The 17,801-nt window shown below is 46.9% G+C and overlaps 1 protein-coding gene across 1 annotated transcript; it reads right to left on the reverse strand.

Moving 5' to 3' along the window:
* Positions 1 to 333: 333 nt before the first annotated feature.
* Strc (stereocilin) lies at positions 334 to 17,570 on the reverse strand. The gene is made up of 29 exons (XM_026391486.2): positions 17,519 to 17,570; positions 16,490 to 17,275; positions 16,377 to 16,401; positions 14,381 to 15,632; positions 13,321 to 13,383; positions 13,109 to 13,219; positions 12,774 to 12,940; positions 12,402 to 12,588; positions 12,149 to 12,264; positions 11,748 to 11,880; positions 11,217 to 11,399; positions 10,910 to 10,948; positions 10,599 to 10,766; positions 10,383 to 10,448; positions 9,792 to 9,917; positions 9,499 to 9,557; positions 8,166 to 8,289; positions 7,934 to 8,046; positions 4,958 to 5,093; positions 4,343 to 4,539; positions 4,073 to 4,163; positions 3,735 to 3,891; positions 2,932 to 3,101; positions 2,191 to 2,346; positions 1,512 to 1,654; positions 1,182 to 1,330; positions 834 to 931; positions 602 to 749; positions 334 to 422 (listed from the first exon to the last, which is right to left on the reverse strand). The coding sequence occupies exons 1-29, from the start codon at positions 17,568 to 17,570 to the stop codon at positions 334 to 336; spliced, it is 5,304 nt and encodes a 1,767-aa protein (XP_026247271.1).
* Positions 17,571 to 17,801: the final 231 nt, after the last annotated feature.

Consider the following 17,801-nt stretch of genomic DNA (forward strand, 5'->3'; position numbering starts at 1 on the left):
TACTTGTCCTTAACCTGTCTCAACCTCCAGCCCCCATCTTAGTAAAGACTCCTTGCTATGCTTCAGCTGTCTGTGTTATTTCTACTGGTGGGTGAGGGGTAGGGATAAACCTCCAGGAAATAAAAAGAAGCAGTGGAGTTGTTTATGATAGAAAGAGACTCCAGATAAGGCATGCCAGGAACACTGATTCCCAGGTGGGTGGAAAGCATTAGCATTTTACCCATATTTCTCATCTGCTTCCTGAGAATAATTGGGATGTACTTCCATTTGCACTTTATTCATTATGATGTAAGGTTTCTTGCTCAATAATCTCTCTTAACTGTAGAGACAGGCTCATAGCAGGTGCCCAGTGAAGCTGATGGTCAATACCAGAACCCAGGAGGACTGTGACCACTCCTGGAGGCCCGAGGCTGAGCTTCGCCCTATGAGGAATAGAGGAATATCACAACTCTGCTTCCCAGGAGCCAATGGTACTTGGAAACAAGTTCTCTTCCTATAGACCCGTTCACTCCACGGATCTCCCTAGGTAGACTTTATGGGTCAGACAGCACCAAATTAGGGTTTATATTGTGAATCAGGATATAGAGGGTCAGGAACGCACCCTGCTGTTCTGGGCTCTCCTTCCCCTCATGCTGGGCCCATGCAACTGCTTGTCGCTGCTCAGGACTCAGATAGGCCATTTGCTCAGGAGTGACAGCAACAGCCTGAATACTGGTGAGACTTGATAGCTGGGTGGGATTGAACACCACCTGGAAGTGGGGATAGGAGTTAGTGTATACATGTAACTTTGGTTCTCCTATTGTCAACCCAGACCCCAATGCAACAAAACTTACAGCAAATTTAGGAGCAGGGATGACAGAAATGGCCAGAGGGGTCAGCCCCTGGATCTGTCCCCGTAGCAGTGCTGAAAGAGCCAGGTCTGGGATTCCAGCTATTGAAGGAAGCAGGATTCATCTAAATGTTATAGACTGTCATGTCTCTTCCCTTCTCTTCAAACCTAAAACTTCCCTTCCAACTATTCCCAAATTTACCTTTTCTAACATTGTCTCCAACTCCTTACCTAAACATTTTCTCAGACTTCTGCTTTAAGAAGTCCAAAGCAGTCCTCCACCCAGTCCACCCATGATATGGAAACCAAATCCTGAAATTTAGCACCAACATTTAGAGTCCAGCCTCCCCACCTGCTATTGTGCCAATTTCAGTGAAGATCTCAGGTCCCCAGTTACTGACTGGGCCAAAACCACCAGGAAGCACAAGGAGGTGGGCCAGAACCTCTAGCTGTTCCTCAGAGCACTGGAGATGCAGGTTGCCCAGGAAGAGAGCTGCTTGGCTGTGGCAAAGTGGGAAGAAAGGAAAATTCAGCTTCAGTGATAGAGGCTGTGGTTAAGAGGGAAAGAGATGATTTCAAATGATCTCCCTTTTTTCATGGGACTACCCCTTCATAATCCTTCCCTCCCCAGAGAGCCCACCTTCACCTCAGCACCATCACCCATAACCCCTCTACAGGTGACCTAAACTCCCAACTGCTGATATGTTGTAGCTCCTCTGGTCGTAGTCCACAGAGCGTGTAACCCAGTGCTGTCAGGTGGATGAAGTCCAGGTGGCTCACATGCCGACCACTCTGCCGTAGGAAACTGGATACCACAGCCCGGAGCTAGAGTGGAGGTACAAGCACATAGGATAAAAGAAATCATGGGAAATTAGTGAATAAGGAAGTTATTAGGGGATTAGGTAGCTGCTACTGGACCATATCCTTTAAAAAAAAAAAAAAATCCCAGACCTGGCTCTTTCAGAAGACCCAATGGCCGAGGGGGAAGGTTAAAGATACCCACTGCTCAAGAAAAAAAAGAGGGGGGGGGGAGAAAAAAAAGGAGGCAAAAGAAAAAGAGGCAAGAGAGAATATTATGTGTCCAGGACCTCACTGTGAATAAATCACTGAGTTCCTTAGATAACTAGAGTGAGCTATTGAGAAATGACAGAAAGAATGGTCAGGGAGAAGCTGAAGTTGTAAGTGGTAGAGTGTTTGCCTAGCACATGTGAGGCACTGGGTTCAATTCTCAGCACCATACTTTTAAGAAAGAATGGTCAGGGAGGGTCACAGGAAAAAATTCCTTGGACTTTGGGTAACCTATAGGCCTGGGTCTATGGGATGGATTTTGGGGAAGTGGCAGGGAGGAGAGAAGGTATTACCTGGACAGAATTCCAGCCATCTATCTGCCCCAGGGTGCTCAGTACTCCCCAGTCTACCAGGGTCAGCTCTTGTAGCTCTCGTTCTCCTAGACCAATTAAGAGCCTGCCCAGCTGCAGGATCTGCTCAGGACGAAATCCTCGGGGGGGACCCCACAACTAGGAAAAAAAGAGGAATAATGTGAATGGAGAAAGCACTGCACTAGGAGTCAAAATGTTGGGTCTTAGTCTTGTCTCTAACCTTAGCTGTGGAACACTGGGCAAATCACTTGCCTTTTCTTTACTTTCCTCAACTGTAAAATGAGAGAATTGGATTATAGTTTCTGGGACTAAAAAAATTAGAGTATCAATAGAAAAAAGAAAACTCTAGTCTATGAGTTCTAAACCTTCAAGTACACCAGACTCACTGATGTATCTGTTAAAATGTAGATTCCTAGACCCAACCTGAGATTCTTAGTCTAATATGGGACCCCAGGAACAGCATTTTAAAAATCTGCCACTCAGATGGTTTAATACACACTAAATTTGATTCCCACTACTCTAGTCTCTCTATCCACTATTCTAGCCCCTTTCTTCAACATTGATCCCCTCTGATCTATTTGTGATCCAAAACCCTCTAACCCTTTAATCTCCTGTTTCTTCCCCTCTCACCCAACTCCCCATTTTCTTGTGTCCTATAACACTCTCAACCAACTTCCTCATGTTTTCCCCCCTGCAACTCCTACTGGCTTCTCTATCCCTAACCTGCTTTGCCTTGCCCATGGCTGCTTGTAGTTCTTCTGGCCCAAGTCCTGGATCTCCTGCAAATAGTGCCAGGCAGTCCTCAAAGTCCAAGAGCTCCATTTCAGCAATCTGTGTTGCAGACCAGGCTGCTGGGAAGGTCCCCCTTATGTCTGCACAATTTGGTACAGGTTCTGAGTAGAAAGGCAGGTCTGGGGGTCAGTATAGTATTAAAATATGCCCAGAGAGATATCTGTAGATGAATGACATTTCCAACTTTTGGAGGGTGGGGTAGTGTAGGCAGGTATGAGTCAAGGAATGATTATGGGGTGAGATTTATAGGGCTCAGAGAATATTAGAACAATAAGTGATTGAAGAGGAACAAGGGCTGATTTCATAAATGCACTACTGAGGAAGTTGCCCAGTAATTTAATGACAAAGCTAAATTAGAATTCAGGTATCTAACTCCAAAGAATTTCTAGCTCCCAAGTAGTCTTCTTCCTTCTGGGGATCTCAGTAGAGAGCTCCACACATAGCCGAGGAAGAAGTGAGTTAGGAGTCCTAGACTAAAAACCTAATGGATTATAAACTCCCAGAATCACAGAACCTTAGAACTAGAAAAGAATTTGAATATCATTCCTCCAATCATTTTGCTTTGTAAATTACCAGACCAAACCTGCTACCACAGATTTGCGAATTTGCTCTAAGGACTCACCACACCACTAAGCTAAAACCCCAGCTCTAGAGGCCAGACTTCTGACTGCATCATTGTTTGAGACCCTCTTCTGTATGGCCTGCTGGACATATGAGTATTTGGGTAGCTTCACCTGGAAGATCCTCAGCAGCTGGCCGCACAAACCCAGCTACCAGGGCTGCTTTCTTGGGAGTAAGATGTGGCCCCAGACACAACTGTCCAACTCTGCTCTGTTCCCAGCTATGCTGCTTTTCTAGAAGCCGCTCCAGGGTCTCTGGACCCAAAGCCTCCTGCATGACAGAGGAAAGGGAAGGTGGGGAGAGTCACACAGGATCAGGGCCAGTTGCTGCAGCTGCTATGTCTGTCAGCAGTACTTTCCAGAATCAGACTGCACACTTTTTGGCCTAAGATCCCCAATACCAGCTTATAGTCCCCTCTATGCATTTACTCTCCTTTGTTCTTTCATCTCACCCTGGGGATCAAGGAAATATCCTCAGTAGACAGAGTAAATACTAGGCGTCCAGCTTGCTCTACTTCATCCTGGCTCCAGAACTCTGGTTTCCTGGGGGACAGGAAGAAGATCATGGGCTAGGGAGCTGAGGGAACTATGGAAAAAAAGAGGATATGCTAGGATTGGGAGAACTTAGGACTTAAGCAAATGGAATATTCTGCCCCTGAAGATGATGGTTGAGGGGCTGGGTATAGGGTAAGTTAGAATCTGAAGTTCTCAAAGGTCCATACCCAAGAACAGGCTCCTGTAACAGCAGCTGTCCCAGCTCTGTAGCAAACGTCTCTCCTAGGCAGAATCCCTGCAGCTGACTGAGATGGGATAGCAGGATTGGTAGGGGAATTCGCCGTGTGCTCTCTATCCCTAGGAATCCAACCAAGGGACCCAGTTTCTCCAGCACTTCCTCTGAGATTGGGGTCTCCTTTGGAGCCTGGAGAAGAGTATCAATCCTTGGACAATTTATCTCTGACTCAGAGTACCAGCCTCTTTGATCCAGACACCAAGCCCCTTGACCTTCCCTTCCTCATGCTCCCAAGTTAGCATCTTTGTGAGCTCATTGCCTTTGTTCACTTTTTAAAAATAGCGAATGAGCCCAGATATGAGGAGGCATAAAGACTGAAAGGTGGAATCCAAGAGATTTCTTGAACTTCAAGGGGTATGGACAAGAAACATGAAGCAGATTATCAAGGAGTAGAATCAAGAGGCAGATTAAGGGGATAAGGCCTTATACATAGGAACCTATTTAGTAGCAAGGAGAGGGAGGTGGGGGTTAGAACACAGAGAACACTGTTTGAAAGGTACACATTGCCAAGGGTAACAGATCTGAATCTGGAAGCGTGAACTCTTACCAGGTTTTGTAGTACCCTCTCTGCCAAGGCTGCCTGGTGGATTGGGGTCAGTGCTAGCAGCTGCTCTGGAGCTCCTTGTATCAGCTCTACCACCAACATAATAGATTCATCAGACAATCTGTCCATCAACTGGATCCTATTATAGCAATTAGACAACAGGTGCACTCACTTGGAACCGAGCCAAGTTGAGAAAGGACCCCACATTCCCCAGATAATTTATGTGACTAGATCAAGCCCTGTGACCATGAACAGGAACTGATATCAAACGGCCCTGAACAAATTCTCACTGTTTGCTTGAAGGGAGAGAACAAAGAGAGTGACCTATTTCTTGTCTTCCTAAAAAGAAATAACAATCTCACCTGATCTAATGGACTCCAAAGCTCTACATATTAGTTATTAAAATTCTTCACACCTTTTCACAAATGAGGATTTCTGATTCATGGTCTTAATCTTTCACCTCATCCATGCCCTTGGGATTCTGAGTTATCTCAGAGAACCAACATATTTAAATGGATTTGAATGGCATTAATAAAAACAAAAACAAAGCCCTTTTGCCCAGAAATCAAAAGTAATATCCTGTACTCTGTAAAAGGCTGCAAATTCTGGAACTGGGCCAGTTATATACAAGAGCCAAAATCGATGGAAAGGCATATAAAAATGCATATATGAAATCAACAGCTTTTTTACCATCACCACATCCCCTGGACCACTATAACCCTTCCTTCTCCAGCTCTGACTTACAGTTCAGATGGCAGTGAAATAGGATCAAAAAATGGGAAAATAAACATATCAGGGAGATATTCATAAGCTCCTAGGATCTCTGTGATGGAGAGGGCTTAGGTTCATCTGGTCTTCCCAAACCCATACTTGAATCTGCTCCGTAGCATTTCTGCCACAGAGCCACCCAGCTTAGGATTGAATAGCTTCTATGGTTGAAAACTTGGACTGGAACCACCATTTGACCCAGCTATCCCACTCCTCAGTTTATACCCAAAGGACTTAAAATCAACATACTACAGTGATGTAGCCACATCAATGTTTATAGCAGCTCAATTCACAACAGCTAAACTATGGAACCAACCTAGATGTCCTTCAGTAGATGAATGTATAAAGAAAATGTGAAACCTACATACACACACACCCTGGACTATTACTATTATGGCATTTGCCGGAAAATAGATGGAGTTGGAGAATATCATGCTAAGTGAAATAAGCCAATCCCAAGAAACCAAAGGCTGAATGTTTTCTCTAATAGGTGGATGCTAATTCACAATAAGGAAGAGTCACTAGAAAAGAACAGAGTTACCTTAGATTAGGTAGAGGGAAGTGAAGGGAGGGGAGGGGAAGGGATGGGGGTTAGGAAGGATAGAACAAAACAGACATTATTACTTTATGTATATATATGACTGCATGACCAATGTGATTCTATAACATGTACACTCAGAAAAATGAGAAACTGTGGGGCTGGGGTTGTGGCTCAGTGGTACAGCACTTGCCTAGCATGCCTGAGGCACTGGGTTTGATCCCTGGCACCATGTAAAAATAAAATAAAGATATTATATCCATCTACAACTAAACAATATTTTTTTAAAAAATGAGAAATTATATCCCATCTATGTATGATATATCAAAGTGCATAAATATATTCTATGTATAACTAATTAAAACAAATTAAAAATTTAAAAAATTGCCACAAACAACTAACAAATAATCTCAATAATTACAGAGTTGTGTTAGTTGTTGTTGATGTGTTTTATTAAAACTCAGAAACCATTTCTCCTTTCATTGCCTTGAAATGTATGATTATCTAGGTCTTAGTAGCAAGTGAATAAGTTCAATCAGACTTTCATAAAAAAAGAATGCACTACCTTAATTTTCCACATATTATAATAAAAATTTGTTTTTAACTCATTAGTCCTTGTTAGTACAAAAGGACCAAGCCAGGTGCAAACTTCATGGATCAGCACAGCCTTTATTCAGCAATGAAATCACACATCTGATGGAGCCACTTTCCTGGTAGAAAATGAGCTACTGGCTAAAGAGGGAGTCTTTATATAGCCCCTAGCTCTTTTATTATGGGTGTGGATAAACTAAAACCTATTTACTCCTATTTGTTTTTGCTATATATAGGTTACTCTGAGAGGTGACTTAATTATTAACAGAGCATGTCAGTTTGGGCACTCAGGAAACAGCTTTGTGAGAATTTGAAATTTTACTGGGCAATATTTTTACTTGGAGAAGAATGGAGGGTCTGGGGTCAGTGTTCAGTGCTTATTTCTTTATCTTCAGGGTCCCATTGTATTGTCACTGGGAAAGGATTTATTTGGGGATGAATCAATACTTTGGCTTCCTTTCTAGGGATTGTTCTGTCATGGGGAAAGAATGCACTGGGAAAGGATCAATGCCATCCACGCGCTGCCCTCCTCTTTATTCCCTCTTCCCAGACCACACTATTTTGGAGTTTGTCATTTTCCATATCTTACAGTCCTCATCTTGCCCTATGGAACTATTCAGAAATATGCCCTTATACATTCTATTTGATAGCCCCTCAGGGATTTGAAAGCATTTGTCATGTTTTTCATATATTTTCTCCACTCCTCAACATATAGAGAACACAAAGCCCTAAGAAGATTACAATCCTTTGGAAATTGTAGTCTGCAGAGCTGTAGTCTGCAGAATTGGACCATTGCCTCCCTCATTTCAGATACTCTTATTTGATTAATGTGACCTGGGTTATATCAAGATTACTTGGCAAGTCACAGCACAATGTTGTCTCCCTCCCCTGTCCTATGCTGGGGCCATATTCTGGGAGCCAGGCAATACAGAGAGCAACTTTGAATAGAATCCTCTACTTTGGGCTATAAATGGTATCAGGAAACCACCATACAGAAAACTGCTTCCTCTTGGGCATTTCCTAAGGGCAGATCTTCTAGTTGAGCTTTCTGAGGATCCAGTACCTCCAGCCATAGAGCTTACGGTAAATCCAGTAGTAGCTTGGTGTCAAGTTCACTCAGTTCTGGCCCCAGAGTAGTCAGTTCTGGCTCAGGCATTGTCATCCTCCGTTGGAGTTCCACCCAGATGCAGGACCTCTGTGGGACAGGGTGGGGAAGCAGGGTCAGTACAGAGCCAAGCATGGGTTCTAGGTTTCTGCACCCAGGGTCCCAGTCTTGTTGTTCCTGCTAGTTACTGCCCTAGTACCCTCTCTTACCAGGTTCCCTCGAACCCCAGTGGGCAGTTGATAGAGCATGTGTATTACTTCAAGAAAGTCTACCATTGAGTTGATCTGCTGCAGAAACTCACAGGACATGCCTCCTGCCAGGTTTCCCAGAGCCCTGTGGGAGTGGGTAGATATAACACATGCCACAGCCTGTCTGCTCCTTGATATCAGCACTCTTAACACAAAGACAGATGTTCATTTATGGTCATTTACAGTTGGAGAAATGTTCATACACATATCTTCTCATTAACTTTCCCTAATATCGTCATTGTTTATCAGAGAAGAAAATAAAGATTTAGAAAGGTCAATTGACATTCCCAATATCAATCTACCTGAAGTGTGGTAAACAGAGACAAGAACTATGTATTTAAGTTCTGAAGCCCCTAGCTCTTTTATTATGGGTGTGGATAAACTAAAACCTATTTACTCCTATTTGTTTTTGCTTGGCCAATGGCTCTGAAGTTACCTTGAATTAAACAAATAACATCAAATGTCTATTGGGAATTTGTATTGGACCAGATACTATATTAAATATCTTATAGGGCTGGGGATGTGGCTCAAGCGGTAGCACGCTCGCCTGGCATGCGTCCGCCCCGGGTTCGATCCTCAGCATCACATACCAACAAAGATGTTGTGTCTGCCGAGAACTAAAAAATAAATATTAAAAAAAAATTCTCTCTCTCTCTCTCTCCTCTCTCACTCTCTCTTTAAAAAAAAAGTTTAAAAAAAAATATCTTATAGGACTTGTCATTGTTTTTAGTTATAGATGAACACAATACCTTTATTTTATTTATTTATTTTATGTGGTGCTAAGGATCAAACTCAATGCCTCATACATGCTAGGTAAGTGCTCTACCAGAGTTACAAATGCAACCCCTGCCTTGTCATTACTACCTATGAGGTAAGTACATTTTAATTCTCTTTCTATTAAAGAAAAGGTTGACGCTTGGAGAGGTTAAATGACTTGCCTAAGAGTACAAGTAAGTGATGGGGACCTGAACTCAGCTCTTCTGAGTTCCTTAGCTCTAAGTCAGGATGGGCATGGCACTGTAAAAAGACAGAAGGGCATGGGGGTGGGAGAACCAGAGGAATGCTGATGAAACTGGACTATAAATTATCCATCCCTGTATCCCCCCTTGCATATCATAAGGTACCTGACACATGGTAAGAATTTTTAAAAAATATTAGTGGGGGACTGGGGATGTAGCTCCATGGTAGAATACTTGCCTAGTGTGTACAAGGCCCTAGGTTTGATCCCCAGTACACACACACACACACAAAACGTCAGTTAGATTAAATTGACCGCTCAACACAAATTACTCACTGCAGATTCCTAAGGGTCAAGTTAGTGGGCACCTGCATCTTCTTCCAGAGAAACTGTGCCTACAAGAGAAAAAAAAAAGAAGAGTTGCTTCCCAGCAAAGATAATGCCTAAGATGTTAGGGACTCAGTTCTGCCTCTCCACTCTGTAGGCCATACCAGTCCCTATTCTTCCAAATAAAAGACAGAATGAGAGAGAGATTTGATTACAAAGTACCCTAGGGATAAGCCACCAAATAGGGTAAAGGGTGGGTAAAGAAGATGGAAGAGATTGAGAGGAAGAAGTGAGAGAATTACCTGCTGCTCAGACCATGGCAGCTCCCGGTAACGTCTTCGGTTTGCCAGAAGAGCCGAAGTGTCCAGTTGTAGAAGTTTTAATGGGAGCAGGGGAAGCAGGCAATCTGGCCACGTGGTGGGGATGGGCTGCTGGTATGATGGGCGTAGCAGTGTAGTAATAGGTGAGAGGGTCTGCACTCAGCCCTCAGAGAAAGGGAATCACAGGCATAGAAAGGAACCAAAGCTAGGATTGTTATGGAATGGCATTTGCCACTGTAGCCATGAATACATAAAAATCTATTGTAGTTAAGGGTTGCTGCTAGTTGGGCACCTGATAAACTAATGTCCCTTAGTTTCTCTGAATCTTGGTGTTTTCATCTCAAAGTGTGGTGGTTGGCTTAAAAATTCTCAGGAACTTCTGGCTTTGACATTGTAGGATGATGGGATCATGCTGTCCTGTATCTGGAACTGGGAAGAACTACTAATATCTAAGTGGGCACAGAGCTAACTTTGTTTTCAGACCACTGCAAGGCAAGTGTGCAAGGCAACACCATCCAGATGGAACTGCCCCAGTACACAGAGAGGAGCTCAGTTGGGAGATCTCACACATACCTGACCAGGGATACACACAGCTGCACCGGCACCTATTGTACCCATATTTTTAACACCATCTTTCACCTGCATGAGAATCAGTAATGTATTTGTGTAAGTTTGTATGTAAAGTAATTGGTAAGTATGGGGTAGGGAGGTTCCCTGATTATAAGAAATTTTCCCTCCTCCCAACTGGCACCCATATCCCTGATGGTCTCATCCTTCCTACACTCATACCCGAAAGGTCTGCAGCAATGCTGCGGTCTGGCAGGCAGAGAGGCGTGACAGTTCAGGGGCCAGGCAGGAACAGGCCCCAGTCAGTACTCTCCTAGGAATGACCTGGAGGGTCTGGGGACCGAGACCTGGCAGCAGAGAGTGCAAGGAGCAGAGGTCCTCCAGGGACAGCTGAGGAGCAAGAAAGACAAGAGGTCTGAGGAAGAGGTAGAGTGGTGGGAAGACAACAGTCACAATGCAGCATGGCAATAGGTACGAGGGGGACTAGAGGGCAGGGTAAAGGGGACAGAGATCTCCAGAGGGCTGCTACTCACATCATGTCTAGGGAGGAGCCGTCCAAGGAGCAAAACAGCCTGGAATGGGATGAAATAGAAAACAATAGTCCTCAACAGGTTCCTAGGGCCTGCTCTCCAAAACTTCCAGCTCCCTCTCAACCATCCCCAGTGACCAACATGAGTCAGGGTCCTTCTTGAGCTAAGGAAGAGGAATGAGGAAGACCCTATTGGGATAAGGTTCACCTTTAGTGCTCACCCAAGGAAAAAAGGGGCTGATATTGTCCCTAAATGTGATTCTCTTGACTAGGGCTCCAGAATGTGACACTAGAGAGTAAGACAGGCCCACCTGGGCAGGTGTGACACTGGTTCCCTGTAGGGCAGGAAGCATAGCTCTAAGCTGGGGCTCTGACAACTCCTGAAGGAAGCGGAGGCCCAACTGAGGGAAGAGAGGGGCCCAGACTCGCAGATCCCTGGGGCTTAGCACAGTTCCTCCAGATGAGCGCAAAACCCCCAAAAGCTCATACGCCACCTGTAACCAAAGAAGGTTTGAGACTGGAGAGAGAGAGAGATGGATTTTAACCTCCTCTTTAATACCACACCCAGATTTCCAAGGACCTTTCCTTGGAACCAGGGATGGGACCAGAGTAGATTAAATTCAAAATGGCAAAGGACTTTTTGGGGTACCACAGACCAGATAGGGTAGGGCCAAGAAGAGGTAGTAAGAGGTAAGAATGACCATGGAGGGAGAAATGAAGGTATCAGAGGTAGGGAAGGGGTTGGTATCTCTGTGCTTGAGCTTGGTTGGTAAAATCAGGAAAGTCATCCACACATCTCAGGGAAAGGCTGGAGCTTTATAGGCCTATGTCAAGGGGCTTACCCGTCCTTCTGGGCTGAGGGTCCCATTGGCTGCACATTCCAACAACCCCTGTTCTACTGGTCCCATTGGATCACTCAGGGGCACCAGACTCTGCAACTCTTCAGGGCTCAGGAAACAGGCAAGGGACCCAAGTCTGAAGAGAGCATGAAACTGGCCTTCATGTGATTACTGAGCCTAGTTACTAAGATAGGGACTATGTGAGTATGTGGCATAGGCAATTTGATGCATAAACTAGGAAATGTGGGCACCATATGTAAGTGTCTCTCCTGGAGCCCTACACTGCCTAGACCCGTTGTGTACTCTCTTTCCCCTTCCTTCCTAGAACACCAATCCACATGGCAGCTGTACCTGCCTCTCTTCCTCTCCCATCTGGTCTGATCATTGTTCCCACAAACACTCACCTGCGTACCTGCTCCTCACCATCCTCAACACTCTGATTCACCAGGCTGCGCAGCACATGTCGGGCATGCCCTGGCCCAAGACCTGCCACTGGCCAGCTATCTTCCAGGGCCTGGATCTGAGATGGGGAGGGTCATCCTGTGTTGGGGCACTATAGGACACTTACAGGGAGGGGCCCACTAGGAGACATGTCACTGATTCCTATCCCAACTACCAGAAGACAGGCCAGTCAAGTAAAAAAGATGATTTTCATACCTGGTGAGGGCTGAGCTGCAGAAAGTTCTCCAGAGGGAGGTGGGGGAGCAGGGGCAGTACTGCCCACAGCAACTCCTGGGGCCAGGCAGGCACTTCTCCAAACAGTTCAGGAGCCAGAAGTCGTTTTGCCAGGGCCTCCTTTTGTTCAGTCCTCATCCCTGGGCTGTGATTCCGGATAGCAGCCAGGCTATGGAGAATAATGGGTCTTAACCCTTTACCTATTCCAAACTATTGTCCCCTGATCTTCTGTAGCCCTGCTCTCATGGAAGGAAAGGAGACTGTCATCAATTTAACAGGGAGGACTTATGGACAGGGCTACTAGGGTCATGGGGATGGCCTGATACTAATGAAAACTGGAGGAGTGGTGCTTACACACTGTCATTGGCTAATAGAGATGGTGGGAAGCGCATCAGGTCAGAGACAGCCAAGAAGGGGATGAGTGGTGACAGGTCAATGAAGAGCTGGGAGGTCAGGCTTGGGTACCGCTGGAGCAGCAGGGCTGTCAGGCGACCCACAGCCTGTTCCTCGGATGGGGGCACCTGGGAGACACAGGAATGGATGCTAGCTCTGGAGATGCTTGGTATTCTTGCCATCTCCTCTCTGGAGTTCCTTCTCCCACTAACGCAAGCCTCTGGAATACTAGGTTCCAAGCAAACTTCATCCCTAGATTGCCCTCCATCATTGCTCCCTCCTCCCTCTATGCCCACCTGCAACTGGGCCCAGGAACGATGCATGAGTGTCAGGAAGCCCTGTGCAGCCTCCATCTCTGCTGAAAGTACCAGCTGCTGGAGATTTTCTGGGGGCATGTGCAAGTATGCCTGGGAACAGGAGATCATGGTGGGCATGACCTCACTTCATGGACAAGGACTTCAGGCAATGGCTGTCACCCAGTCCACCCCTGCACCCCTCCACCTGTTACCTGCACTAGAATCTGTAAGGCCCAAACACTCTTCTCCCTCTGTAGCAGATCCCACAGCACAGGCTGGTGGGGAAAAAGACAAGATGCCAAGATAGCCTCTCTTCTGTCCTCCTGCAGCTTCCCCATGCACCCAAACTCAACTTTGGAGGGATGATTATCCTCAATTTGAAGCAAGTATGTGTGTCTCTTCAGAGATTGAGCCCCATTAAGTCTGAGTCCATGTTCTAAGCTTTTCCATGTCCTCTCCCATGCCAGGTCCACAGTTGGCTCAACAAGTATTTGTACATCTAAACCAAATTACTACCAGTCTACCGGATTCCATTTCCTTGAAGCCAGAGCTTAAAAAAGGGGGCCCTAATGTGGGGTCAAGGATCTTTATATACCCAATAGAACCTAACAAAGTGCCTTGCACATAACAGATACTCAATGAATGAAATATGGTATTTAACATATTTTAAGCCCTTTCACTCTACAGAGAAGAATCTGAAGCCCAGAAAAACTGATCTACTTATCTAGGATCACACTAATTTATGGCATAATTGAACCCAGCCCAAGCCTTCTGATTTGTAGTCCCCCTGAATCTTTCTCATTCCTGATTTACCTTCCTATATACTGCCAACCCCCAGTTCTAACTTGTAGGGAGGGGATTAGAGCCCTCTAACTTGATTCCTCTTCTTTCTGGAGTAGAAAGGGGGAGAATGAAAGAATGAAAAAGAATAATTATAATATAACATTTATTGTATGCTTATGTATCATACAGTGAGCTAAGCCCACAGCATGTCAGCATGTATTATCTCATGTAATCCTTACAAGCCCCCTAAGGGGATTGGCACCATTATTACTCCTAATTTATAGATAAGAAGAGAAAGATATTGCTCAGAGAGGCTGAATAACCTGTCCAAGGTTGATCATGGAACTAAGATGTGAACCGGAGCCTGTCAGACTCTAGAATTGTGTGCTTACATCACTGTAAATACATTCTCCTGCCTCTCATATTGAAGGAATTCCCCTGGAGGTCCCTCCCTTATTCCAGGAATTTTCCCCCAAGGGAAACACTCACACTGAAGCAAGACAGCAGCTCCATCTTGCTCATGCCAGAGCTAAGGCTGATTGTGGGTTCGAAGTCTGCTGGGGTTGGTTGCTCCTGCTCCAGGTACTCCCCAACTGTCCGCAGCACACTGCGCCGGCCCTCTGGGCGGAAAGCATCCCAGAAGGAGCAGTTGTCTGAGAGACTGGAGAGCAGCAGGGCCTGGCCCAGCATCCCTTGGGCCTCAGCCCCTCCAGCCCCTGGACCCAGAAGAAAGGCCAACAGACGCAGGAGATAGTGCAAGCGAGTGGGGTGGGCAAGGGCAGGCACAGAGGACTGACAGCGTGGTAATTGGGATAGCATGCCAAGCAGGAATGGGCCTGGGGCCAGGCAGAGTGGAGATGGACCCAGAGGTGGCAGAGAAGGCAGAAGGGGACCTAGTAGCCCTTCTAGAAAGCAAGTGTCATTGCCTCCACGACTTATCCTGCACTGGCCTGCTAGCCAAGGCCAGAAGGGCACCAGGGCCTCATATATGGTGTCATTGGCACAGACCATCAGCAGGAAGCTGCCTCCATCTGGGCAGCGTTCTCCACAGGGTCCAATGTGGCAGGGTGGGAAGGCAGCGGCATCTGAGGTTGGGCCCTGGCACACATGCTGAACCCAAGCCTGGTTGCTGGGTGGCACAGCCTGTAGACTTGCCTCCACACACAGTCGTTCAGCCCACAAAGTCTCGTTCTCCAAAAAGCAGCCCCAGAAGATCTCTGGGGTGAGGGGTACAGGGGGCAGGCCTTCAGGGCAGCTGGTGGGAGGTGGGAGCAGGCCAGCACAAAGTCGCTTTACCAGGCGGCGATTGGGGCCAGATAGGACTGAAAAGGAGAGGTTGCTACAGATTGCATCCAGAAACTGATCAGGAAACTGGTCATGGCAGGCCTGTAGCCAGCCTTGGGCACCTGGTGCCCATGAGACTGCATACCACACAGCTGTCTGGCAGATGGCAGCGGTGCTGGGAGGGGGTTGTGGGGTGGCAGGCTTGGCATGCTGGCAGAGCAAGTAGATGGAGAAATTGGAAATGCTATAGGGTGGTGCTGGGCCTGAGTGATTCTCGCAGAGGGCCTCCACAGAGATGGCTCGTCGTTGGCGAGGGCTGAGGTGGGCTGAGGGCTGGGAAGTCCTGGGCAGAGGCACACCGGTGCTCAGGCAGTGGAGGAGGGCAGGAGGTGGGGGTGGCGATCCAGATAGGAAGCCCAGTGCCTGGACATCCCAGGAAAGATTGTGCCGGATGCCCCTGGGTGCAGAGGGAGGAGCAGGCAGGATCTGGTTAGTTCACATTTCTTCCAACTGAAGAGTATGACCCTACCCCAGAGCCCTACAGGGGGCGTGAAAAGCATAGGCTTTTCCAAAAATGAGGTTCCTGAGTGTAGGTGTTACTGGGTTAAATGCTAGGATGAAGAAAAGGAGAGAGCTGTGCTGCCAAAGCACAAAATCACCTAGGAACAGCCCCAGTTGAACTCCGTTCTGTCTACCTGACTCCTTCCTTTCTCCTTTTTTCATCTGGTTTTAGGTAGCTTAAACTCAATCCTTGATTGGCCTCATATCAGGAAATCTGCCTAGCAACTGAATATGCCTAACTACGCTGACACTGATGTACTGAATTAGTAAGGGAGTAGAGAAATTCAGTCTTTCTTCTTTTTCCATACCCCATCTTTATTAGCTAAAGTTTATTAAGCCAGGTACTGTTCTAAGCAGTTTATAATACAATGTCAACTCATTTCATACCTTACAACAACTCTGCAGTAACTAATATTATCATCTTTATTTTACAAATGGGGAAACTGAGACATAGAGTATGTAACACGCCCAAGGCCACGTGGCTAGGAAGAGATGGACAAAGAACCCTAACCCAGACATTCACACTCCAAAACCCCTAAGCCACACTCCATTTTCTCCTTGGCTCTATAGGTGAAGTCTTCAGCCTCCAACTCCAGAGTTCCCAGGTCCAACCCCTCAGAACTGGTCTTTTGTTACTTACCAGAGAAGCAGCTGTTGAAGGTTACCTAGGAGGAAAAGAGCAAGAAAGAGAACTACCCCAATCTCACCCATCTTGCTCTACCTCATCCAAGCCCCCTACCCAGCATCACTCACCTCCCTGGCACTGCCCATTGACATCAGGCTCTGGCTGGCCCAGAATGGAAAAGACCTCATCCTGCAGGGAGTGAGTGACACGGAGCAACCCTTCCTGGAAGGCAGCATAGAGGGGGGCCCCCACTGTGCGTAGCAGACCACCCCAAAGGGCTTCCTCAGAGCCCAACTCCCCTGCTGGGGTAAGCAAGCCCAACAAACCCTGCAAAAAGTGAGGGGCTGGCTCCCTCCCATTGAGACCTGTGGCATTGGTGGTGTCCACACTGGACTGCACCTGCACCAGGGCCTGCCAGCGTGTGCCCTCTAACAACAGCAGCAGAGAAGGCAACCAGTCAGCAGCCAGGACACAGTCAGAGGGACCATCACGGGTGCATGGGGGTCGTGTAGGGGCAGGGGGCCCTCCAGGAACTAAGGCTCCCAGCAGTACCTCCACAAGGCCACCCAGCACACCTGCCTGGTGCACCAGGAAGTCCCGGGGAGTTTGTTCCTGTCCCAGCAGAGCCAGCACATCCCCCAGCAGCCCTAGCATTGGCTCCCAGTCTGGGCTGCCTCTCAGTGTCACTAGGAAATCATGGAGCCGGAGAGCTGGGGGCTGGAGAGGTGGGGGCTCTCCCACTGGTCCCTCCCCCATTCTCCCAGGCTCAAAGGAAGAAGAAATGTTGGCCAGGAATGCAGAGAACCGTGAACGGCTGAGGGAACTCTGGGGAGCCTGGTCCAGAGTAGAGAGGAATGATTTCAAGAGAGAGAGACCAGGGTCCAGGGACTGAGGTCCGGTAGGGGTCAGAGTCACTGTAAGGAGAGAAACCAGAGGTCACTAATAAGGAGAAAAAGCCCAGTCAGCCTTGCCCCTGAACACAATTCCCTGCCTGCATGTAAAGATGAAGTGAGGTCCCTTTCGTTGGCAACAGTCTCTGACCCTCTTCCTTGTCCCTTTAGTATTTTTTTTTCCTATCTGGTTAACCTACACATTCTTACATCTCTTTCTAAGCAGCCCTCCCCTTAATCCTCAACACTGTTCTCTGTATCTCTCACCTGTGCAGGACAGCAGCAGGAGCAGCAGTGAGGGCCAGAGGCTCAGAGCCATGTTTCCAGGTAAGCAATGGTACTAGAGGTGAATTCTGGTTATTCTCACCTTGTGTGGAATAGCCAGGTGAGGGCAGGGCACTATAGGCAGCCCAAGGCTCCACTGACATGGTAGTGTGGTCTTTCAAGAAACAATATCTGTAACCTGACAGCAGGTTTGTCACCTGAGCCACTGAATACCTGATCCTTTAGCTCTGGAAAGGGTGTGTTTCTGTGAGAGAAACCAATGATA

This window comes from Urocitellus parryii, chromosome 6, assembly GCF_045843805.1.
Source record: "Urocitellus parryii isolate mUroPar1 chromosome 6, mUroPar1.hap1, whole genome shotgun sequence".
In the NCBI taxonomy this organism is placed as follows: Eukaryota; Metazoa; Chordata; class Mammalia; order Rodentia; family Sciuridae; genus Urocitellus; species Urocitellus parryii.